The sequence below is a fragment of the Cotesia glomerata genome, linkage group LG6 (genome assembly GCF_020080835.1).
Source record: "Cotesia glomerata isolate CgM1 linkage group LG6, MPM_Cglom_v2.3, whole genome shotgun sequence".
Taxonomy (NCBI): domain Eukaryota; kingdom Metazoa; phylum Arthropoda; class Insecta; order Hymenoptera; family Braconidae; genus Cotesia; species Cotesia glomerata.
In genome coordinates, this window is record NC_058163.1 from 16,656,208 (window position 1) to 16,682,192 (window position 25,985).

The 25,985-nt window shown below is 40.4% G+C and overlaps 2 protein-coding genes across 5 annotated transcripts in view; both read left to right on the top strand.

The window, feature by feature from the left end:
• The window catches only part of LOC123266732, a 751,444-nt gene that overhangs the window by 703,279 nt on the left and 22,180 nt on the right, over nt 1–25,985 (top strand). For 2 of the 4 annotated variants that reach the window (XM_044731127.1, XM_044731129.1), the window contains exon 9: nt 6,343–6,535. In XM_044731127.1, coding sequence (XP_044587062.1) covers nt 6,343–6,535 — 193 coding nt within the window. Of the gene's footprint in view, nt 1–6,342; nt 6,536–6,593; nt 6,855–9,969; nt 10,358–25,985 lie in introns of those variants that run through there. The other 2 variants (XM_044731128.1, XM_044731130.1) reach the window with 2 other exon arrangements.
• On the top strand, nt 327–4,225 carry LOC123266734. The gene is made up of 4 exons (XM_044731131.1): nt 327–802; nt 1,979–2,575; nt 2,901–3,184; nt 3,393–4,225. The coding sequence occupies exons 1-4, from the start codon at nt 328–330 to the stop codon at nt 3,948–3,950; spliced, it is 1,914 nt and encodes a 637-aa protein (XP_044587066.1). The 5' UTR covers nt 327; the 3' UTR covers nt 3,951–4,225.

Sequence of the window (25,985 nt, forward strand, 5' to 3'; positions counted from 1 at the left end):
CCCACCCCTGCTTTTTATCATTGCATTGTTCAAAAAATGAATACTCTTTGTGCATAATTACTTTGATTCTATTCTTCATTGTGCAAAGTAACTTAAACGTTGTCAACGCAAATTTGAGTTTTCATTAAGTATTTATTTATTGTTTGGTATATAATTTTCTTCTTTATTTCTTTAGATTGTTTAATTGTAATTGATAGTTTGAATTTATTTATGGTATCTAATTGTTTCAGTATTACAAATTAAGCGTTTAGTTAATTCTGTGTTTGTGAATTGTTTCATTACGTTACTTTGTAACGTTTAAGTTCGATTTGATAAAAACTCGCCACTATGTCATTGGAGAAAACTTATTTAATCGGTGTTCCTATTGAGAAAATTAATAACCGTAAGCTTCCGACTGTCAAAGAAGTTTTATCATTATTTTTTTATCAACATAAAGTTCTCAAATTAAAAATTTATGATAGTGCTTCAAAAACTGCTAGTGTCGTTCAAGACTGCTGGAATAATTTGCAGATTTCAACTTCTGGTTTTTGCAACATTGTAAAGAAAATAATTAGTATTTTCAAAAAGTGGAAATATTTACTGTGCAATCGCAAAAAAAAATCACGTGCTCAAAAACAAAGAGAAAATAGCTTTGAAAAAAAACTCGAACAATTATTTAACATCGCTGGGAAGAATAGTTTAAAAGGTTTCGATAGAAATAATAATATTGATTTTCAACTTCCAATGTCTTCAAATCTGCAAGAAAATAATAATAATATCTCAGACGAAAAACACGAAGAAATAATGGAAATAGAGGCGATAGGTACGTATTCATTAATAATAGTTTAATAAAGTCAAAATAACTATTTTTGTACCGTGCTAATAATAAGTTACTATGTTCTAATGAATAAATACTTATCTAAATTATTATATTCAATAAATTTTTAAGTTTTACACAAAGTAAGAAAAAATTCTTCAATAAAGAATCAATTTTCTCAACTGATGAAAATATATCTAAGAAAACTAAAATAATTTGATTCAAATCGAATTGTTTTAGGCCAATGAAATTATTTCACGCTCGAAAAATCTCAGATTTTCCTAAAATTTATATGGCTGATGATATAATCTTTTTTTCTGTACAATTAACTTAAATTATGTTAAGATTGACAATTTTTATAACTTATTTTTTGCATATTTTCTACACAAAAATAATATTTTAGTAGTTAATTGCCTTGCAAACTTACACAATTGTGTAATTTTTATCATACTCTTACAAAAATTAAGGAAGTAAGAAAGAAATCCAAGTATTCGGAGGATTTCCAACAGGCTGTAACTTGTGAAAAAATTATCGTACAGTAAATAAAAAAAAAGGAAATTGCAGCAAATTTTGATTAGGCAATTGATTTTTTAAAAAACTACGAAAAGCCCTTTTTTGTTGCTTTTTAAATTCATGTAATGATTAAAAAAAAATTTTTTTTCAAAAAATCAATGGCTAATTCTTGTAGAAAATTCATCCAAGTTTTCAAAACCCATTTTGAATTTTCTTTACGATCATTGGTTGCTGAGGTATTGATAATCAAAGACAGAATAGTCTTTTTTCATTAAAACGCCGATATCTCAGCGAGAAATGCTCAAATCGAGGTTTTCAAACTAACAAATCGAAGCTCAATGAGCAAGATATCCAGTCCATATAGAGATTAAATCAAAAAAATTTTTTCCAAATCCATAAGCTAAGAATGAAAACCAAAAAAAATTTCAAAAATTTTTATCTCGGTAGATTTCTTAAGATTAGGAATAAAAAAATTTTTGGAACTCAGATCCAAAAATAAAATACTGAGAGCTGCAATTTGCTTTTTTTTTATTTGTTGTACGATAGTTTTTTTATAAGTTACAGACTGTTGAAAATACCCCAAATATTTTGATTTTTTTCTTGCTCCCTTATTTTTTGTAAGAAGTGTATTTTCTATTTAACAATGTCAAAATAATTTATATTTCTCAGAAGACACCTCTCGTGATTATAACAGTAATGATGATTGTGATGCTACAACATCTAGTCAGGAGTTGCAATCAAAGTCAGATTCATTTATGAGTCAAAATTCAAATGTGTCTAACTTTGAAACAGATTTTTTAACAGCAAAACGGACACCAAAAATTAATATTATGACGCCAGAATTAGCTGCTGCACTGGATCGTGGTAATGTAAGTAGCCGAAGCGCCACATATGTTTTGGCAGCTACTTTAAAAAGTGTGGGATTCGATACTCGGAATGTAAATTTGAGTTATAAAACTATTCAACGACAGCGTATAATTCATCGGAAAGAAATTGCTAAAGGCTTAAAAGAAGACTTAAAATTCAATGACAATTATGTGGTCCATTGGGATGGTAAACTGCTAAGTGATATTGTTGGGACAGAAACAGTAGATAGGCTTCCGGTGCTTTTAACATCGTCTGGCAGTGAACAGCTATTGGGTATTCCAAAAATTAATTCAGGATCTGGGATTGAGCAAGCTTTAGCTGTATACTCAACTATGGAGCAATGGGGTGTCAGTAATTACATAAAAGCGATATGCTTTGATACTGCAGCAACCAATACGGGTAAATTTTAATTATTAGTCTTATTTACTTGAAAAAAGCTCAGATTTGAAAAAGTAGAGAAAAATTATACTTAAGATCTTTTCACAATTATTTTTTCAATATTCCAATTAAAAAACCTCTAAAAACCGACAAGTTGATTTTTTTTTGCCAAAAATAAAGTTTTCTGTGGTCAGATGATAATATTTAAAAATAAACTTTATTACAAAAATTAACTCCACTGATTGTTATATTTTCAGAATTTATGGAAGTAATATAGTTCAAAATAAAAAATCACTTGATTTGCCATTCATGTTTCTAATCAAATCTTTATCTTTCTAATCTATAGGAATTCATCATGGCGCTGGCGTAGAGCTTGAGAAAATTCTGAAACGAAAGCTTATATGGTTACCCTGTCGTCATCATGTAATTGAACTTGTCATAAAAGGCGTTTTTGAAGCTTACTGGCCAGTACAATCAGGTCCGAACGTTCCATTTTTTAATCGATTTAAAATCGGTTGGAATAAAATCAACACATCCAAATATAACGCTGGCATCAACGATAAGATAGTGGCTAATATACTATTAAACAAAAAAGATGAACTATTAAGTTTTATCGATAATTATTCGCAGGTATATTTTGAGTTGTTATTTGAGTTGTAAAAGTACACAGAAAAAACTTTTTGGTCAAAGAAAATTTTCATTTTAGGCAAGATAGTGTTCTTTTAATAATTTTCTTAATTCAAGTTGACCACGTTTTGTGTACACAATTTAAAATCTCCAGTTCTCATGTAAAGATATTACCTTTCAATAATAACAGAAATGATCATATTTTTTGCAGAAATTTCTTCCAAGAAATGACTATCGAGAATTTTTGGAGTTATCATCTATTTTCTTGGGAGCTACGCCAAAGGATAATTACACTTTTAAATGTCCGGGAGCAATGAGTCATGCTCGTTGGATGTCGAAGGCGATTTATTGTTTGAAAATATTTATTTTTCGAACAGAGTTTAAGATTACACCTAAAGAGTTAAATAATCTTCGTCATATTTGTATTTTCATAGTTACAACTTATATAAAAGCTTGGTTTACTTCATCCTCGGCAATTTTGGCTCCAAATAATGATTTGACTTTGATGCAACAATTGATATTATATAACAAAATAAACTCGACTGTATCGCAAGCTGCTCTCAAGAAAATGGTGAGACATTTATGGTATTTGAGTGATCAATTAGCCATAATGTCTCTATTTGATGATTCTATTGACCTGACTGTGAAGAAACAAATGATTGAAAATCTAATAAATAATAAATCATCAAATACTAAAACCAGAAAATATGAAGTAGCAAGCGATTCAGATGAATTGCTAGAAAAGATATCAGTGACTTCATTTCTGTAGAATCGCTCACCATATTCAAAGAATTTGATTTGCCGTATGATTTTATCGATGAAGACATAAGCAATTGGTCCAATAATGATAGTTTTCAAGAGTGTAAGGAATTTTTTGGAAAATTAGCTGTCGTCAATGATGTTGCAGAACGTGGTGTATCATTAATTGAAGATTACAATAAGTGTCTCACTAAAAACGAAGAACAACTTCAGTATTTGTTGTTAGCCGTTAGTGAACACCGGAAAAAATACCCAAATTGTAATAAAAGTAATTTGATTGAATAATTATTTTTCAACTGATCATTTGCCATGATTTGATAACAATTAAAGAATTTTTTGTAAAATATAAATTATAAGTGAAAATAAAATGATTTTTTATCTCTTTTATTGATTTAATTTGTTTTGACTTATTATTCAATTTTTTTTCTGTAAGTAAAAGTATGTCACTAGGCAAATAAATAATTTATAATAAAGGGACCGAATTTATTTTACTATTGGAGTTAGTTAAATACAGTAAAAATGAATTTATGTCGATAATTAATCGTTAAAAAGCAAAATAATACATTGGTAAATTATGATTTTATAAAAAAAATTTAGTCTTCCAACAAAAAAAAATTATTCTCAATATTAAAGTCATAAATTTTTCAATCAAAAGGAAAAAATCATGTGTAACGCGAAAAAAACGATAAATTATTTTTGAATTTAACTTCAACGTCGAATAACTTTGAAAGGAGTGAATTTAATCAAAAATGTTAAGAGACCTTTTTTGTAGAGCATTAAATTTCCTTTGAAAATAAGTATTTTAAATTGTAAAAATATTGATATTTCTGGTAGCTACAAAAATCCAAAATTGAAACGCAAAATTGAAAAAATAAATCTTTGTTTAAGGCATGATTACAAGGAAACGGCTTGTTTTACAGTAATTTACAAAGATAACTTTTTTTTAGGAAATTTAATTTCCTATAAGAATACATATCGCTAAAATTTTTCAGATTGATAATTAACGAATTTTGAGTAAAAAATGCGATTACTGTTGAAAAATCAATAGTCGTAACGATACACCCCTTAATATTATTATTAAGGACTCAAACTTGCACAATAATTTTTTTTTATCATCATGAATGATATTTTCACAGTATCGATAGAAAAAAAAAATAGTCAGTTTTTTTGGCCCAGTCTAGTAACCATAGTAATCGTAACCATAGTTACGGTAACCATAGCAACGGTAACCATGGCAACGGTAACTATGGCAACGGTAACCATAGCAACGGAACCATAGCACCGGTAACTATGGCAACGGTTACCATGGCAACGGTTACCATGGCAACGGTTACCATGGCAACGGTAACCATGGTAACGGTAACTATGGCAACGGTATCAATGGTAACGGTGACCATAGCAACGGTAACCATGGCAACAGTTGATTAGCGTCGGTGATTGTGGGGGGGGGGGGGGTAGGGGGGGGTTTAGTTCTATTATTGATGGGTGCTACTGATGGTTTCTTAGATTGAAGAATCAAAATGATATTTTCCCCCAAGAAAGGGGAAGAATGAGAGGGAAGGGAGGGGGTAGCATACGTGATGGTTGACGAAAAATCCATTTTGGTTAGGAATTGCGCAAAATCCCTCCTTCTCTCTTGTCTACGGTGAAAAAGGAGTACCTGTGCCAAATTTTAAATGAATCGGTCCAATAGTTTCGGAGGTCTAGTGATGAGTCAGTGGTATTTCGCTTATATGTATATAGATTAGATACAATTGTATAGAATTGTATCTAATTAGACACAATTACATAAAATTATATAAAATTCCTTCACAACTTTATATAATTTAATGAAATTATATAAAATTATATCTCATGAGATACATTTACATAGAATTCGACGGAATTTTCTTTTCAGATTATAGATAATTTTAAATAACAAGATACAATTATATGTAATTGTATACAACTTTGTATAATTGTATGGAATTCATGGTTTTGAAATAGATTTCTGCAATTTCATGTAAGTAAAGATATTTATATATTTGTTATAAATTTTACAGGATTCAATATATTTTAACTACTATAAGACTCTTTCTTTTTTCATCTAAGAGTCTGTTGAACCATTTTCAGGCAATGTCTAGTACAACCGACTAATGTATGTTATTTTATCAAGATCTCTCAACCGATCCTAATGAAATTCGGTACACATATTTCTCGGACAATTAGCTTTCATGGTCCCTAAAATGAGCGAAGTCCTTCAATTAGTTCAGAAATAGTCGCTCTTCGAAACTATCGGAATCTACCTTCCATTTCGGGTGTGGCCGACTGACGTATTTTCCTAGTATAGAGCTTCTTTTAATAACTGTTAAAATAAACTTCAACTTGTTCAGTTATTTATTTTTCTTTTTTTATTGTTCCAGCCGGAAAACTGTATAGCTACTTATGAACCACAAGCGTATTGTATCGTTTATTCGACAACAGACAGAGCTTCGGTGAGAGTAGCAGAAGAAGTTCTACAGACACTTTGGAGAAGTGACCTCGTATCTGCGAGAGCTGTTATTTTAGTTGGAAATAAAGTCGACCTCGTTCGGAGTCGCTCTGTTGCTACTGAAGGTACGTAAATTTTATATTTTTTAAATTTTGTCTCAATTGAATTTAAAACATTTCCCAGCAATGTCCAGCATGCAGAGTGGTCTGAACGACGAGGGTGTTACAGGGCTACCTTTACCTTTGTCCAGAAGAACCAATCTCTGCCGCTTCCAGACCGCGGGAAACGTGTCAGTTGCCAAGCATGCGTTGCAGGTGTTCAAGAGTATGTCTGGGTATTCCAGGGCTACAGTCTTTATCACCGATGCCAGGATGTCATCAGGGCCAGGTGCCTTTCCTGTCTTGAGAGTCTTCGCTGCATCCTATAGTTCCTTGGTTGTGAAAGGTGTTACACTGTTTTTCACATAATGTCTTCTTTCCCGTGGTAGGTGTTTGGGAAATAGCTCCGCTACGATGCTGCTCATTAAGGCAGGTGGTTTCGGCGCTTCTGGTAAAGCCTTTCCAAGTCGTTTGGTGACAATTTGGTAGGCTTTACCCCAGATGTCTTTATCAAGGTCGTTACAGATTTCTTGCCACAATTTCGCTTTGCTTACTTTAATAGCCCGGTTCAGGTTCTTTTTGGCCTGCTTGTACTCACTCGAATGTAGATCTTGATTGGGGGAGCGTTTCGCAGCTCTCGTTGCTAGCCGACGTAGCTCGTGGCATTTTTTCCGAAGTTCTGCTATTTCTTGAGACCACCAGTGTGCCGGCCTATGGAAGCTTCGCTTTTTCATCCGTGGCATAGAAGCATCGCATGAAGCGACGATCGATTTCATCGCTTTTGATATTAATGTTTCCGTCTCGTAACGAGTATTTGGGATCAGATTGTTCTGAAAAGAAGACGAGCTTCGTGTCAGAGAAGTTTGCAGTGCCTCTAAATCGAGCTTCTTGGCATTCCATTTCCGTGGTCGATGATCACGACACGGTACCGGAACAGGTGCTAATCGAATACTGAATGTCACATGTTGGTGATTACTGCCACCGTATTCCTCTAATACTGTCCAATCCTCGATCATCAATGATATCGAGGATAGATTCCTGTCATTCTGGTCTTCTAAAAGTCGTAGTATTTCTGGTGTTCAGCACTATGAGGTCGAGTCTTACTGCAAAGTCTGTTACTTCGTTGCCTCTAGTGTCAGAGAAATCAGCACCTCATTTAGTCGATTTCGCGTTGAAATCGCCAGCCACGATGACTTCCTCGTTGAACTTCTCGATGGCATCCTTTATGTTTACCATTTTTTGTCGGAACACCCTAATCCCTTCATTAGATGAAAGGTAGACGCTCATAAAGTATGTCGTGGGGGTTTTAATCCAGACGAATCCTGATCCGCTTCCGCTGTTGTCGACGGTGATGTTCTTCGTGATTGCGATCCAGATTGCTGCTGTGCCAGATTTATCAGCAAACCATGCTTTATCTTGGATGTTAAGATGTTGCTTGCAGATAAGGCAGATGTCAATTTTGTCTTCGAAGATACGCTGGCACAGTAGATTTTGCGCCAAAACACACCTGTTCAGGTTGCTATGTAATAAGCGCGTCATTTCTGCTTTCTCGTGACTTCGGCAAGTGTGGTGCGGAATGCCTTACAAGCCCCGGAGCCAGCTATATAGTATAACGGGTAGTTCGACCTCGTGCTTTAGCGAGGTTGAAGCCCAAAATAAATAAATTTGGCCTACTTGCTTTACCTTTCTGTTGGGCGCCAGGAGCTTTGCTCCGATCACGACGTTTCCGGCTGCGTCGGTCCAGGACTCTTCGTCGGGGTGGCGGGTCGTAAGGTTACGACTTAATTAAAGAGGAACGAGGGTAATCTCAGGAAAATCACGTATTAATTCGCCGTAATTAAAAAAAAATAAATCATAAATTTATTAACAATAAATTAATAGAATTGTCAAAGTTAACAATATCAAAAGGAACAATAAAGCCAAAAATAATAATAATCGTCGATGTCGTCGTATTCTTATCAAAAGAATAATCGAAACGTCACATTAAATTTAATTAATAATAATTGATTAAATACCCAAAAAAAAAAACTAGTAAATTCACCCATTGCCGGTGAATTGATCGCATCAAAATAATAACAACTCAATTACAGAACTCGATTTATTAATGAGAGAGAACTCAGTGTTTCGTCATCGCATCTCACACTGTTCAAAATTTTTGCTGTCCCAACTTTCCGCCGGGTGCGGGTAACGTACACGTCGACTGCCTTCCGTGGACGAAGCAGCCGTTTCTCGGGTTCCGTCTCTGGAGGCGAACTTTTTACTCGAGGTCGGTAAAAACTTACGATTACGCGAACCCAAAGCTCGATCAATGAGTAACCGGTCAACGATTACCCCGGGAGTCCACGTCGATAACTCGAAACAAAGACAATGGCACAGGCCATTCGTCTACGGTAATGGCAAGCGTGAGGCACTCCAGCTCCGATACGAGAGCTTCACTCAACTCTCAAACACGATGCTCACTCAACGAGAGCTCGCAACTTTGACTCTTTTTACGGTACACCTCTAACGCTGCCTAGCAGCGACGACACGTTCGTCCTCTACGAGGACCTCCACAAGACTCATTTTTAATCTGGTCCCAAGCTGGACCTCCACACAAAAAAACAAACCTTACTCTTTCACTACTTCAGCCAGACTGCCTCTCACCGTACCCCCACTACATTCATATCACCAGCTACATGCGCTCAACTCACTTTCACGCTACTCCCAGACACACATAACTCCACACTCATTCCCCCTCATACAACTAGTGTCCCAGACCTACTAGTGATCCCGCTCCCCTGGGAGCCTTGACAGCACTCGCGACTACCCTCGAACATCCAGCAATCGAGGCCTGTCAACCGCAAGCTACCGCATGAGCCTGCCAAACTCCCGTACTTCGGGGCGACGACATTTCAGTCGCTCCTCTGCGATAATCACCTCGCTCCAAGAGGCTGAACCTAAGTTCTGTCATCGATAACTGACCGGGAAACACATTACATCGGTCACTTTTCCGCGATACAGCTCGACATCCTCAAGACAACTAACTTACACACACTTATTCACGATAGTCCTCAATACTACGACATTAACGTACTCACACAAGATAAACTCACAACATTACTCAAATATACTACTACTGTAACGCTACATAAAATGTAGCGTTACATAATGCGTTCATCTGATCTTTGATTAATCAAGAATTCTTTAGAATTTTCATCGATAATGTCAAATACTTTTGACGGTACAATGTCAAATAATTTTTTCAATGAACAAACAATTTCATTTTGTTTTTTTACAGCCACCCCTGAATAAAAAAAAGTATTGAGATGTAGAAAAAAGTATTGAAAAGAATTGGATTGACTAGAAAACCAATTATTTTCAATACTTTTTCCTTTGTCTCAATACTTTTTTTCAATCAGGGACGTCACTCTGATTTTTGTGTTTGACAAGTATGCGCCACTCAAATCGTACAATTTTTTCAGTTTATCTCGGCATCTTTGCACATCGTGAACAGGAATTCGAGCTTTTTTCCAAAACACAATAATTTCATCAATGACTGCAGCAGTACTATCTGGGACAGAAGCATTTAAAATACGTGCATGAAAAAAAAAAAACTTTCAAAGCTTGCAATTTAGATGGTAATTTATTACCTACTATTTTGATGTCAACATCACCAATTAAAAAAAAATTTTGACGTCAACAAGGAAACTCCATATTTTTCTGATCACTTCGAAATCAAATGGATAAAATTTATAGATTAAATTAAATAACGACAAAGCATCAGCATCAGTAAATACTTGTATACGATTTCGATTGAGTTGAGATAATAAATATAGGTTATGGGCATTTCAGAATTAATTTTGATGTAAAAAGTTAAAATAAAATCTGATAGACGACAGCATAATCAGTTTCTAAAATGTTCTTATCCTAAAATTTGAATTTGAAACTAGAGTTTATCAACATTTTTACCAATTGAAATCAAAATCATTTAACAACTTATCAAAAATACTTTGTGTATCCCAAAATTTAGAAAACAGTTATAACATCCATCAGGTCAAGAATAAAAGAAAATAAGTGTAATTATTATTTTAGGGTCACAATCTCCTTGCAAGTTTTCTGAAAAAAAACCATCGAGATTAAAATGATTACCCTTTTTTTATTTTTGAATTATTAAATGACGATAAAAATGGAAAAAACCATGAAATTGACTAGAACTTTGATTTTGACCTCGAATAACTTTTGAACCAGTCAAAATAGCGAAAAATCATAGACGACTTTTATTGTAGAGCGTTAAATTTGCTATAAGAATTGTCATTAATCGACATGATTTGTTGATTATTTCATGATGAAAAAAAATTTCAAATTATTGACAGAACTTTTCCCGTGTTATTTCCATTTAAAACTTTGGCTATCAAGGGGGCCGGGTTAATATTAGAATTAAAAGGTAAAATTTGGCATAAATTTTTAACTTCCCACTAAGAAAATTGAAAATTTTCAAAATTCGGGAAGTTATTGGTTTTATCCCGTTTTTCGAAAATCGAGTTATCATCAGACCTCGACGTTTGGAGGTTCTAGGAAGCTTCTCTGAATGTTTTCGCGATGATGTCAGTATGTCTGTATGTATATGTGTGTGTGTGTGTGTGTGTGCTTTTTTTTTAAGGGGGGGGGAATCCTTTTTACGGATTCTAGGCATAGCTGTTTGGCCTGAATATGTGGCGACTCAACGCAGCGTCATACTAAAACTCGACGCTGACGCCCCTACCCACTAAACCCTAAACCCCTTTCTCTTCTATCCTCTGATCCCCTATGGTACCGCCGTAAGGCATTTCTTCGCGGGGGGAGGAATTAGCTGCCGCTCTTCCTTCTGGTGGCTAAGATGTTATTTCTTCCTTCTAGATTCTGTCTTTCGCTCTTTTCCTCTCAGTGGATCGCAACTCGGTAAGCACTTTTGTAGCAAAAGTGCTTGTGGCATTCAAGGCAGCTTCTGACGACAACATTGCTTCTACTATTGACTCTGGTTGGGTTCTCTTTTTCAGAATCTTCCCCAACTCATCGCGCTGTTGGTTGAAACGTGGACACACAAAGAAAACATGCTCCGCACCTTCATTGATCCCTGGACAGGACGGGCACTCTGGGGTATCATCGTGCTTAAAGCGGTGAAGATACTTCCGGTAACATCCGTGTCCTGATAACATCTGCGTTAAATAATAGTTGATCTCACCGTGACTCCGGCTGAACCACACATCAATCCGAGATATGAGACGGTACGTCCACCGACCTTTCTCTGAAGCATTCCAGTCTTGTTGCCATCTTGCGATGCTGTGTTGCCGTTCTTCCCTTCTAAGTTCTTCAGGGCTCAGTGCGATTGACCTTTTCCGTTGATATAGGTTCCGTCTTTCCTCAGCTAGGACTCTGAGAGGCAGAGTACCGGAAATAACACACACTGCTTTCTCTGATATTGTGCGGAAGGCGCTAGCTACTCGTAGGGCACTCAGTCGATATACTGGTCCAGCCTTTCTCCATGATTCTTGCGTCTTTAATGCGTCGGCCCAAATGGATATTCCGTAAGTGAGCACCGATGTGACTACTGATGACAATAATAGCCTCCTGCTCTGTTTTGGGCCTCCGACGTTCGGCATCAGTCGTGCGAGACTAGCCCTCACTACTGACGCTTTGACACTGACGTGTTCCACTTGCTGCTTGAAGTTGAGTCGGGCATCAAGCATCACTCCCAAATATCGGATATAAGGTTGTGATGTGATTTCTTGTTCGCCGACTTTCAGCTTAATGGTCTCTACCACTTTTCTGCTGGTAATAAGTACTGCCTCAGTCTTGTGTTGCGCCAGTTGCAGGTTCACTGCGTCCATCCACCAGTTAACGTGCTCAAAAGTGAGATCGAACATATGATTTATCTCGTCAAGGTGTTTGGCAACGATCACTACGGCTACGTCATCTGCATATGCTACGAGTTTGACGTTTCTTGGCAGAGTTAGTCTTAATAGACCGTCATATATAGTATTCCACAGGAGCGGGCCTACAACTGAACCTTGAGGTACCCCTCCAGTAATATCATACTCCCTCGGACCGTTCTTCGTGTCATACTTCAGGACCCTGTTTTCAAAGTAGCTTGCTACGATCTTAAGCAGGTATTCTGGTACATTCTTCTCTTGGAGAGCCTGCATGATGCATTTCCAATTGGCGGAGTTGAAGGCGTTTCTGATGTCTAGTGTCGCCACCAGGCAATACTTCTTCGTTCCACCTTTCCATCTGGTTCCTACGATTGCTTCTTTAGCCGTATCAACAACCTGTTTGATTGCATCCAGGGTTGATCGTCCTTTCCGGAATCCATACTGATTGTCTGCCAGGAGTGGGTCGACTACTGCTTCAATTCTCTGGTGAATTATGCGCTCAAATATCTTACCCGCCGTATCTAGCATGCAAAGTGGTCGGTAAGATGACGGTTCTTCTGGTGGTTTCTTCCCTTTAGGTAACAGTACCAATCGTTGCTGTTTCCACTTACGAGGAAAAGTCCCCTCCTTGAGGCATGCATTATAAGCGTCGAGGAATAATGTTGGAGCTGCCTTTATGATGGTTTTCAAGGCTATATTAGGGATTCCATCCAATCCCGGCGCTTTATTATTCCCTACACGGTTACAGGCCTCCAGCAGTTCTTCTTCAGTGACAAGTGGAATGTCGTCCAGTTCGCCTGGCGCCAACTGGTAATCGAAGTTGCGTTGCTGTGGGAACAGTGCAGTGACGATTTTCTGAAGAAGTTGAGGATACGTAGGTGATGGCATTTGTTGTTTTTTCAGGTGGGTCATAACCACCTTATAAGGCCTACCCCACACGTCTTTATCCACCTCGTATATAAGCTCTTTCCAGCATCTTCTTTTGCTCTCTTTGATGGCTTTATTCAGTTCGCGACGCGCCTTTTTGTACTCTGCGATCAGCTCCACTGAGTTGAGCCGTTGATAGCCGCGCTGGGAGATTCTTCTCTTTCTATGACACTCTTTACGGAGGACGCTGATGTGGTCGTTCCACCAATGCACCGAAGGTCTCGAATTTATGCCACGTTTACGAGGCATACTGGCATCACAAGCATGTGTTACTCTCCTCATCAGGTCCTTAGTATGTTGTTCTGCACATCCAGTGTTGATCGGATCACCATCGAGGGCTATTAGCAATGCTTCTGGGTCAAAAGATTTCGACTTCCAACTAACGATGTTAGACTGCTTGATTGGTCTCTTGAGGTTCTGGTCGTTTGATATTTCCCAGAATATCGCATGATGGTCGCTGGAAGTTTCAGATGTCCAACACTTTCCAGTTGTAGTCACCTCTAGCAAGGCTATTACTGACAAAAGTGAGGTCTACAATTGAGCTTGCGTCACCTTTGGTGTAGGTCGGCGTATCACCACTGTTGAGCGAAACTACATCTAGTGTAGTAAAGGCCTCTAGTAGTGCTTTCCCTCGTGCGTTGGTATGTTTGCTGCCCCAGTCAACTACCCAGGAGTTGAAGTCTCCGGCTATCGCTACTGGATGGTATTGCTTCGCATCTTCAGTTAGTCGATCCAAGAAATCAGTAAAGTCAACAATGGAGAGGCTAGATGGTGCGTAGCAGCTATAGAAGCGGATGCCCTCTACTGATACTGCTACAAAGCCGGCATTGCTGTTGTCGACTGCATTTTGGAAAGGGAGCTTGCCACATGAGCAGATGACAGCTTTGGATGTGCTATCAGATTCCCAGGGTTGGGTACTCAGTTGTTTATATGGCTCTGCTATTAGTACCAAGTCAAGCTCTAATTCGCGCACGGATTGCATGAGCAGGTCATGCGCTGCCTCACAATGGTTGAGATTGAGCTGTAGTATCCTCATGGTTGTTTGTTCGTCAATTTCTGGAGCGCCTCATGAAATACCGGGCACCTGTGGGTGCCAGCATGGTGAGCCACGTCCTTTGCTCCTTGCTCCTCAGCACATATTGCACACTTGGCAGGATTTTTACAGTCAGAGATACGGTGCCCTTCTTGTCCACATCTGATGCAGAGTTTAGACCGGTCTACTTGGCTTTCACATTGGGACCCAACATGCCCGAAGTGCCAGCATTTAAAGCATTGGACTAGTCTTCTAGTTGCTCTAATTCGGCAATTGACCCAGCCAATCCTTATTTTGCCGCTTCCTTCCAGTAGCTGTTGTGCTCCAGCTGCTGGTAGTGTCACTGTAGCCGTTTGCGTACCTCTGTAGACCTTACGGATCTTGATAGCCTCTAGTGGTATTTCGCAAGTTTCTCCGGTTTCCGTTTTCAGGGCAGTCTGAATGTGCTCCTTCGTCGTGTCATCATCAATGTCTCGGATCTCGATGGTCTCCTGCGGTCCTTTGCAGATTACTTCGGCCTCTTTTTGAAGAATATCCATGATGGTCTTTTGCAAGGCTTGGCCTTTGTCGATACTCTTCTTTGAGAGCGTAATCAGCATGTCCCCAGTTTTGGTTTTGTGGATCTTTTCCACGGTTGTGCGGACCTGTTCGTCAGAGACGGCCTGCTTTATACGACGCAATATTTCGGCGTAGTTCTCCTTCTCGACCGGACGGATGATCAGAGCGTCAGGCCTGGTCCATTTTCGCGGTTTCTTCCGCTTAGGTTCCGGCTGGGGCTCTTTCGGCGGTTGCTTTGGGAGTTGCTCTCTAGCTAGCTTTCTCTTCTCCTTCTTAGACTGTACTTTTTCTTAGTCAGTCGTCTTGTTAGGTTCGTCGACCTGCCCTGCCAGTCGTTGGGGAGGGCTTTTTTTCAAGTCCTTCTTCTTTGTGACTTTATCGGTTGGCTCTGGCGAGTTTCGGTCCTTTTTCTTTCCAGGCCTTGTGTCAGTTTCACCCTTGTCTTCAGCGACTGATTCACTATCACCTTCAGCTCCGGTGTCCATTGCTTCGTCAGTCACGACGACAGCCTGACAGGCTTTCTCCGGTGTAGCATGAGAAATGTGCTGCAATGATGAGCACCACTCCTCATCCAGCTTCTCAAACCTTTGAAGGGCGTTAGTTACACCAGTCATCTTGTATTTTATCTCTTTGTGAATGTTGACCTTTGGTTGGACAAAATCATTCAGCTCACTGATCAGCTTTTCAAGGCGTTTGAGCGCTTGCGATCGCTTCATTTCAGCGCTTGCGTCAATCGCTGCTTGTTGGGCATGTAGCCCGTTTCCACTCTTGTTTGTTTCCTGTGGCTTACTCATACTTTTTTGATTTACCAGCGCATCGTACGGAGTGGAGCGGGTTGTCATAACTAGGAACGGGTGTACCCTCGGAGATAGTACTCCTACCCCAGTTCCCTGAGGCCTAGCCGACACTTAGCCAGTCCCGGAATACACGGACGGACTAGACTCGCTCGGAGCGGTGAAGATTCCGATCTCTAACAGTCACTGCGTACTTCCTGATCAAGGCCCGAAGTGGCTGGCTCCTGATCAACTGCTGCAACTTTCACCTCGGCAGAGCAAGCTCACATCAGCCGTGGCCTGCATCGTCGGAAACTACGATACAGGTTCTGGACACTCCCAGTGAGTTACAGCAGGAACCAATCGTCTTGCTAGGTCAGTTAGTGTGACCAACCCATTAAAGGGGAGTTTTGTCCACGGGAGCTTATTTTGTTTGGTTATTTTGCTTGGTTCCTACCCGCTGTACCTCATCAACTAAGAGATTAAGTGTCATCCAAGGACAGCGAGCGTTCTCCCATCCGCTCGGGGAGACGCGCCCGGTAGCAGTATCTCTTCTGCCCCGAGTGTGTGTGTGTGTGTGTGTGTGTGTGTGTGTGTGTGTATGTATGTATGTATGTATGTATGTTTTTTTTTTCCTTAAGGGGGGGGAATCCTTTTTACGGATTCTAGGCATAGTTGTTTGGCCTGGATATGTGGCGACTCGACGCAGCGTCATCCTACAACTCGACGGTAGCGCTCCTACCCACTAAACCCTAAACCCCTTTTCTTCTTTCCTCTAATCCCTTATGGAAAACGCCGTCAGGCATTACTTCGTGAGGGGAGGATCTAGCTACTGCTATTCCTTCTGATGACTAAGGTGTTAATTTCCTTCCTTCTAGTTTCTGTCATTTGCTCTTCTTCTTTCGATGGAACGCAGGTCTGTAAGGACTTCTGTTGCAAACGTGCTTACGGCATTCCATGCGGCTTTTGACGACAACATTGTTTCTACCAGTGTCTCTGGTCGCGGTGAATAAAATCGTGGGCAAACAAAGAAAACATGCTCCGCATCTTCATTAACTCCTGGACAGGACGGACACTCCGGAGAATTATCGTGCTTGAAACGGTGTAAGTATTCTCGAAAGCAGCCATGTCCTGATAGCATCTGCATTAGATAGTAGTTGACCACACCGTGATTACGATTCAGCCAAACGTCAATCCATGGTATTAGACGGTACGTCCACCTGCTCTTCACTGCAGCATCCCACTGAAATTGCCATCGTACGATGCTTTTCTGTCACTCTTCTATTTTCAGTTCTTCAGGACTTAGTGTGGTTGACGTCTTCCGATGGTAGATGTTACGTCTTTCTTTAGCTAGAACTCTAAGAGGCAGAGTTCCGGAAATGACACACACTGCTTCCTCAGATACTGTGCGAAAGGCGCTTGCAACTCGTAGGGCACTCATACGATATAGTGGTCCAGCTTTACTCCATGAATCTTGCACCTCTAGTGCGTCAGCCCAAATGGATATTCCGTAGGTGAGCACCGATGTGACTACTGATGACAATAGTAACCTCCTGCTCTGCTTTGGGCCTCCGACGTTCGGCATCAATCGTGCAAGACTAGCTCTCACTACTGACGCTTTCGCACAGACGTATTCCACTTGCTGCTTGAAGTTGAGTCGGGCATCAAGCATCACTCCCAGATATCGTATATGAGGTTGTGATGTGATTTCTCGGTCACCGACTTTTATCCTAATTGTTTCAACTTCTTTTCGGCTGGTAATAAGCACTGCTTCGGTCTTCTGCTTGGCCAGTTGTAGGTTCACTGTATCCATCCACTGGTTGATCTTCTCAAAAGTGATGTCAAACAGATGTTGAATCTCGTCGAGGTGTTTGGCGACGATCACTGCGGCAACATCATCCGCATACGCTACCAGTTTGACACATCTTGGAAGCTTCAGTCTCAGGAGCCCGTCATATATGATATTCCACAAAAGTGGACCAAGAACAGAGCCCTGTGGCACACCACCGGTTATATCATACTCTTTCGGACCATTCTTTGTATCGTATTTCAGCACTCTATCTGTGTAATAGCTAATCACTAGTCTGCAAAGATATGTTGGCACGTTCTTCTCGTCGAGAGCTTGCATGATGCAGTCCCAATTAGCGGAATTGAAAGCATTTTTGATGACCAAGGCAGCCACCAGGCAGTACTTCTTTGTTCCACCCTTCCATCTAGTTCCTGCGATTGCCTCTTTGGCCGTATTAACAACCAGGTTGATCGCGTCCAGGGTTGATCGTCCTTTTCGGAATCCATACTGGTTGTCTGCCAATAGTGGGTCGACTACTGCATCTATTCGCTGATGGATGATACGCTCAAATATCTTACCCGCCGTATCTAGCATGCAGAGTGGTCGGTAAGATGACGGTTCTTCTGGCGGTTTCTTCCCTTTAGGTAAAAGTACTAACCGTTCCTGTTTCCTGTATGTATGTATGTATGTATGTATGTATGTATGTATGTACGTAAGTATGTATGTATGTGACCCTTTTATAACTCTTGAACGGCTCAACCAATTTCATCGCAGTTGGTGCCATTCTAAGGGCTTGACCAAACTTAGATTTTGACCATTATTTGGACCGATTCGGAACGGTAGATTTTGAGAAATCTCAAAAAAACTACAAAAAAAAATTTTTCAAATGTGGTATTTTTGGAATAAGTTTTAAACGGCTCTACCGATCAATTCCAAAAACTAATCAGCACTCAACATAAAAGAACAACGTCGATCGCCGCCAGCCTGGTCGAAATCGGTTGATTGGTTTGTGAGTTATCGTTGTCCAAAGAAAACCGAAAAAAGTGTTTATTTGAAATTACTTCGAAATTCTTTGTTCGATCGATTTAGACTTGAAAATCCGTTATGAGTCTTTAAAAATTGCGTCGACTGCTACCAATCGCGTAAAAATCGGTACATTCATTCAAAAGTTATTGCGGTTTGAAAATTCAAATAATAGTGTTTTATTAAACTTCTATCAAACTTTTGAGCTCGAAGAGCTCAAAAGCATACAAAAGCTATTTTTTTAAGCTCGGAGAGCTCAAAATAACATATAAATTATACTTTTGAGCTCGTAGAGTTAAAAAACGAAATAAGTGAAATGTTGAGCGTTTAGGTATGGAGTTAGCGGGAAGTTGCAGGGATAGCCTTTAGGGTCAACCGTTTTCCTAATTTGATTTTATAGATTTGGAATCGATTTAGGACTATCGTGAAAAAAATTCGTGAAAAAAAATCACCCAAATAAGGACCACCCTAATATATATATAATACATGTAAATATAGGAAAAATTGATGTGGGTACTCAAATAAAAGGTCTCGATGAGTGTAATGTCGGGGTGATCTTATATCTTTAAAAATGTCAATAGTTCACAAGATACGAAGTCATTTCTCAATTATGTGTCTAGAAATAGAGCATTTTCGAATGCAGTGTAAATTCTTATCATCATAAATTAACTGTTGGTCATCATAAATTGACTATTGATGAGAATGATATGAAACCTTGAAAAGGTACAAATTCAAGTCAAAACCTTTGCAATGACACTAAATTTCACTACAAAAATTAGGAAAACGGTTGACCCTGAAGGCCATCCCTGCAACTTCCCGCTAATTCCATACCTAGGCGCTTAAAGTTGCACTTATGACGTTTTCGAGCTCTTCGAGCTCAAAAATACAATTTATGTGTTATTTTGAGCTCTCCGAGCTCAAAGAGATAAAGATAGCTCAAATGGTAGAGTAGTCGACATGTCTGCGGAAGGTTCTGGATTCGAATCCCAGTCCAAACTGTCTAATAATTTTTTCTCGCATATTCTATAAACTCACATTAAGATGATCCTCTCCACTTTCCTTTCTCAATCCTTTCCTACCAATATCCTGTTACATGAATGTGGAACGCTTCACGTAATTATTACCGTAACTCCTATTCTTTCCCGCTTCACAGCATTATTTATATTTGTAAGCTCTTCGAGCTTAAAAGTCTTACCAAAATTCGATGAAACACGATTTTTATAATTTTCAAACACTTGTAACTTTTTAATTAATTAACCGATTTTCACGCAGTAGGCGGCGATTGATGTGGTTTTTTGAGTTCTATAAATGATTTCCGACAAAAAAATTGATCTAATAAAAAATTTCGGAGTTATTACAAAAAAACACTTTCTTTGATTTTCTTCGACAACGATATCTGACGAACGCATCAACCAATTCTGACGCTCTATGTGGCAATCGATGCGGGATTTGAAGGTTAAGAGCTGGTTAGTTTTTGAAGTTGATCGGTTCAGCCAATTCGGAAAAAAAACAACTTCTTTTGTCACTTTTTTTACAATTTTTCGAAATCTACTGGTCCAAATCGGTTAAAACTCACAGGAAATCTAAGTTTGGCAAAGCCCTTTCGAATGACACCAACTGCGATGAAATCAGTCAAGTCGTTCAAAAGTTACGAGAGGTTTACACACACACACACACACACACATACAGATGTACGAACATCATCGTGAAAATAGTCAGGAAAGCTTCCTAGGACCTTGAAACGTCGAGATCCGAAGAAAACTAGATTTTCGAAAAACGGGGTAAAACCAATAACTTCCCGATTTTTGAAAATTTTCAATTTTCTTAGTGGGAAGTTAAAAATCGATTTTATCATGTGACTATATCCAGAAGACAAAATTGTTCTTATTCTCTTAATAATTTAGATTATTATTATTGTTATTAATATTATTATTATTGTTTTAACTATTATTGCCTGATACATGAAAATCATTCTGCTGTCACATGAAAATCCTCCGGCAGCCACATGAAAAAATCATGTAGCTGCCACAGGAATGGATCATGTGGCAGCCCGAATTTTCAACTTCCCGCTAAGAAAATTGAAAATTTTCAAAAATCGGGAAGTTATTGGTTTTACCCCGTTTTTCGAAAATCGAGTTCTCATCATATCTCGACGTTTTGAGGTCCTAGGAAGCTTGCCCGAATATTTCCGTAATGATGTCCGTATTTCAGTATGTATGTGTATGTATGTGTCTGTGTGTGTGTGTTTTTTTTTTTTTTTTTTGTTTTAAGGGGGGGGAATCTTTTTTACGGATTCCCGGCATAGCTGTTTGGCCTGGATATGTGGCGACTCGACGCAGTGTCATACTAAATAAAACTCGACGCTAGCGCCCCTACCCACTAAACCCTAAACCCCTTTCCTCTTTCCCCTAATCCCTCATGGAAACCGCCGTCAGGCATTACTTCGTGAGGGGAGGATCTAGCTACTGCTCTTTCTTCTGGTAACTAAGGTGTTGTTCTTTCCTCCTTCTAATTGGCGTCATTCGCTCTTCTTCTTTCTATGGACCGCAGGTCTGAGAGGACTTCCGTGACAAACGTGTTTGTGGCGTTCCAGGCAGCCTATGATGACAGCATTACTTCTACTATTGTCTCTGGTTGGATTTTCCTCTTCAGGATATTCTCCAGCTCATCTCGCTGTGGATAAAAACGTGGGCACTCAAAGAAGACGTGCTCTGCATCTTCATTGATTCGTGGGCAAGACGGGCACTCTGGGGAATTATCATGCTTAAAGCGGTGGACATACGCCCGGAAACAGCCGTGTCCTGATAACATCTGCGTAAGATAATAGTTGACCTCACCGTGACTCCGGTTTAGCCAAACGTTGATCCTTGATATGAGACGGTGCGTCCACCTACCCTTCACTGTGGCATCCCACTGTAGTTGCCATCGACTTATGCTCTTCTGCCGTTCTTCTGTTCTAAGCTCCTCAGCGCTTAGTGTAGTTGACTTCTTTCGTTGGTAAAGGATCCGTCTTTCCTCAGCTGAGACTCTGAGAGGCAAAGTTGTGGAAATGACACACACTGCTTCAATAGATATTGTGCGGAAGGCGCTCGCTACTCTTAAGGCACTCAGACGGTAGACTGGTCCAGCCTTTCTCCATGATTCTTACTTCTCTAGTGCGTCCGCCCAGATAGATATTCCGTAAGTGAGCATTGATGTGACTACAGATGATAGCAGCAGTCTTCTGCTCTGCTTTGGGCCTCCGACATTTGGCATCAGCCGTGCTAAGCTAGCTACCACTGCTGATGCTTTTGCACTCACGTGTTCGACTTGCTGCTTAAAGTTGAGTCGGGCATCAAGCATCACTCCCAGATATCGGATGTATGGTTGTGATGTGATTTCTTGCTCTCCGACTTTTAGCTTTATGGTCTCTATCACTTTTCTGCTGGTAATAAGCACAGCCTCAGTCTTCTGTTTAGCCAGTTGTAGATTCATTGAGTCCATCCACCAGTTAACTTTCTCAAAGGTGATACCGAACATGTGGTTTATCTCATCTAGGTGTTTAGCAACGATTAGGACAGATACATCATCTGCATATGCAACAAGCTTGACACTTCTTGGAAGAGTCAGTCTCAGCAGGCCATCATACATGACATTCCACAGAAGTGGACCCAGAACGGAACCCTGGGGTACACCTCCGGTAATATCATACTGTTTTGGACCATTCTTCGTGTCGTATCTCAGGATTATGTCCGTGAAGTAGCTAGCCACTATCCTACGTAGGTATCCTGGTACGTTTTTCTCTTCCAGGGCTTGCATAATGCAGTCCCAGTTGGCGGAGTTGAAGGCATTTTTGATGTCCAAAGTGGCCACCAGGCAGTACTTCTTCGCTCCACCCTTCCATCTGATCCGTTCGATTGCTTCCTTGGCCGTTGCAACAACCAGATTGATTGCGTCCAGGGTTGATCGTCGTTTCTGAAAACCATACTGGTTATCTGCCAGGAGTGGATCGACAACTGCTTCTATTCTTTGGTGGATTATACGCTCAAATATCTTACCTGCCTTGTCTAACATACAAAGTGGTTGATAAGATGACGGTTCTTCTGTGTGTGTGTGTGTGTGTGTGTGTGTGTGTGTGTGTGTGTGTGTGTGTGTGTGTGTGTAATTTTTCTCAGTGTAACTACGCAAATATAACGCTGGTTAGATTTTTAAATAAAAACGGATAAAAATAATCGGTAGCGACTGCCAATTTTTTCGGTACAGGCTCCCGAGAAAAATTAGTAGCATCTACCGAAAAAAAATCAGTTCCCTCAACCGAAAAGAATCGGTAGCAGATACCGATTTTTAACTTCCCGCTAAGAAAATTGAAAATTTTCAAAAATCGGGAAGTTATTGGTTTTACCTCGTTTTTCAAAAATCGAGTTTTCATCAGATCTCGACGTTTTGAGGTCCTAGGAAGCTTCCTTGACTATTATCGTGAGGGTGTCACTATGTCTGTGTGCATGTGTGTGTGTGTGTGTTTTTTTTTTTTTGTTTTAAGGGGGGGGGAATCCTTTTTACAGATTCTAGGCATAGTTGTTTGGCCTGGATATGTAGCGACTCGACGCAGTGTCATACTAAAACTCAACGCTAGCGCCCCTACCCACTAAACCCTAAACCTCTTTCCTCTTTCCCCTAATTCCTCATGGAAACCGCCGTTAGGCATTACTTCGTGAGGGGAGGATCTAGCTACTGCTCTTTCTTCTGGTACCTAAGGTGTTATTTTACCTTTCTTCTAGTTGTCATTTGCTCTTCTTCTTTCGATGAAACGCAAGTCTATGAGGACTTCTGTTGCAAATGTGCTGATGGCGTTCCAGGAGGCTCTTGATGACAACATTGCTTCTACTATTGTCTCTGGTTGGATTTTCTTCTTTAGGATCATCTCCAGCTCATCTCGCTGTGGGTAAAATCGTGGGCACTCAAAGAAAACGTGCTCCGCATCTTCATTGATTCCTGGGCAGGACGGGCACTCCGGTGAATCATCATGCTTGAAGCGGTGAAGATACGTCCGAAAACATCCATGTCCTGACAACAACTGCGTCAGATAGTAATTGACCTCGCCATGACTTCGGTTTAGCCAAACGTCGATCTTCGGTATGAGACGGTGTGTCCATCTCCCTGTTGTCGCGGCGTCCCACTGCGATTGCCATCGTGCGATGCTGTTCTGCCGTTCTTTAGCTCTGAGTTCCTCGGCACTTTGTGTGGTTGTCCTCTTTCGTTGGTAAAGGTTCCGTCTTTCCTCAGCTAGGACTCTGAGCGGCAAAGTTCCGGAAATGACACACACTGCTTCCTCTAATATTGTTCGAAAGGCGCTGGCTACTCTTAGCGCGCTCAGTCGGTAAACTGGACATGCTTTCCTCCATGATTCTTGGATCTCAAGTGCGTCGGCCCAAATGGATATACCATATATGAGGACCGATGTAACTACTGATGATAGCAATGACCTCCTTGTCTACTTCGGGCCACCGATGTTGGGCATCAATCGTACTAGGTTGGCTACTACTGCTGATGCTTTGGCGGTCACGTGTTCAACTTGTTGTTTGAAGTTGAGTCAGGCATCGAGCATCACTCTCAGATATCGAATGAATGGTTAGGATGTGATTTCTTGGTCTCTGACGTTTAGATTGATCGTTTCCACCACTTTTCTGCTAGTGATAAGTACAGCCTCGGTCTTCTGTTTAGCCAGTTGTAGATTTTCTGTGTCCATCCACTGGTTAATTCGCTCAAAGGTGATAGCGAACATATGTTTTATCTCATCAAGATGCTTGGCGACGATTACTACGGCTACGTCGTCCGCGTACGCTACCAGTTTGACATTTCTTGATAGTTTCAGACTCAGCAATCCGTTGTACATGACATTCCAGAGAAGTGGACCGAGAACAGAACCCTGCGGTACACCTCCAGTAACATCATACTCCTTTGGACCATTCTTCGTGTCATATGTCAGGACTATATCTGTGAAGTAGCTAGCGACTATCCTTCGTAGGTATCCTGGTACATTCATCGCTTGAAGGGCTTGCATGATGCAATCCCAGTTGGCGGAGTTGAAGGCATTTTTTATGTCTAAAGTTGCCACCAGGCAATATTTCTTCGTTCCCCCCTTCCATCTGGTACCGGCGATTGCGTCTTTGGCTATACCTATAACCAGGTTGATTGCGTCCAGGGTTGATCGTCCTTTCCGAAATCCGTACTGATTGTCTGCTAAGAGTGGATCGACAACTGCTTCTATCCTTTGGTGGATTATACGTTCTAGTATCTTACCGGCTGTATCCAGCATGCAGAGTGGAAGATAAGATGACGGTTCTTCCGGTGGCTTTTTCCCTTTAGGAAGTAGTACCAGCCGTTGTTGTTTCCACTTCCGAGGAAAAATCGCTTCCTTCAAGCAGATGTTGTAGACGTCGAGGAATAACGCTGCTGCTACTTTAATAGATGTTTTCAAGGCAATATTAGGAATCCCGTCCAATCCCGGTGCTTTATTATTCCCGACGCGGTTACAAGCTTCTATCAGTTCTTCTTTCGTGACAGGTGGAATATCATTCAGTTCGTCCTGTGTCAACAGATAGTCGAAAACGCGCTGTCGTGGAAACAGCGCAATCACGATCTTCTGTAAGAGTTGAGGGCACGTAGGAAACGGCATTGGCTGATATTTCAGGTGTACCATGACTACCTTGTAAGGTCTACCCCACAAGTCTTTGTCCACCTCGTTGATTAGCTCTTTCCAGCAGTTCTTCTTGCTATCCTTGATGGCTTTGTTTAAATGTCGACGAGCTTTCTTGTATTCTGCGACTAGTTCCGCTGAGTCAGGCCGCCGATAACCACGCTGAGATCTTCTTCTTTTCTTGAGACACTCTTTCCGTACGGAGCTGATGTGTTCGTTCCACCAGTGCACCGAAGGTCTTTGGTTCATGACCCGTTTACGGGGCATGCAGGTGTCGCAAGCCTGGGTAACTCTCTTCATCAAGTCCTTGGTCATTTCTTCTGCTGATCCAGTAGTAAGCGGTTCACTATTTAGGGCAGCTGCTAGAGCACCTGGGTCAAAGGATTTCACCTTCCACCCAATGATGTCAAGTTTCTTATCCGGTCTTCTAGGATTCTGGTCCTTTGATACTTCCCAGAGAATCACATTGTGATCGCTGGCCGTGTAGATCTCCATCACCTTCCAGTCGTAGTTTCCTCTGATGAGGCTGCTGCTGACAAAAGTAAGATCCACAATAGAACTTGCGTCTCCTTTAGTGTACGTCGGCGCATCGCCGCTGTTTAACAATACTACATCTCACGTAGAAAAAGCTTCCAGTAGTTCTTTACCTCGAGCGTTGGTGTGTTTGCTGCCCCATTCCACTGCCCAGGCGTTGAAGTCTCCAGCTATTGCCACTGGGTAGTACTGCTTCACGTCCTCCGTCAGTCGATCCAGAAAGTCCATGAATTCTACAATAGTGAGGCTAGGTGGTGCGTAGCAGCTGTATAAGCG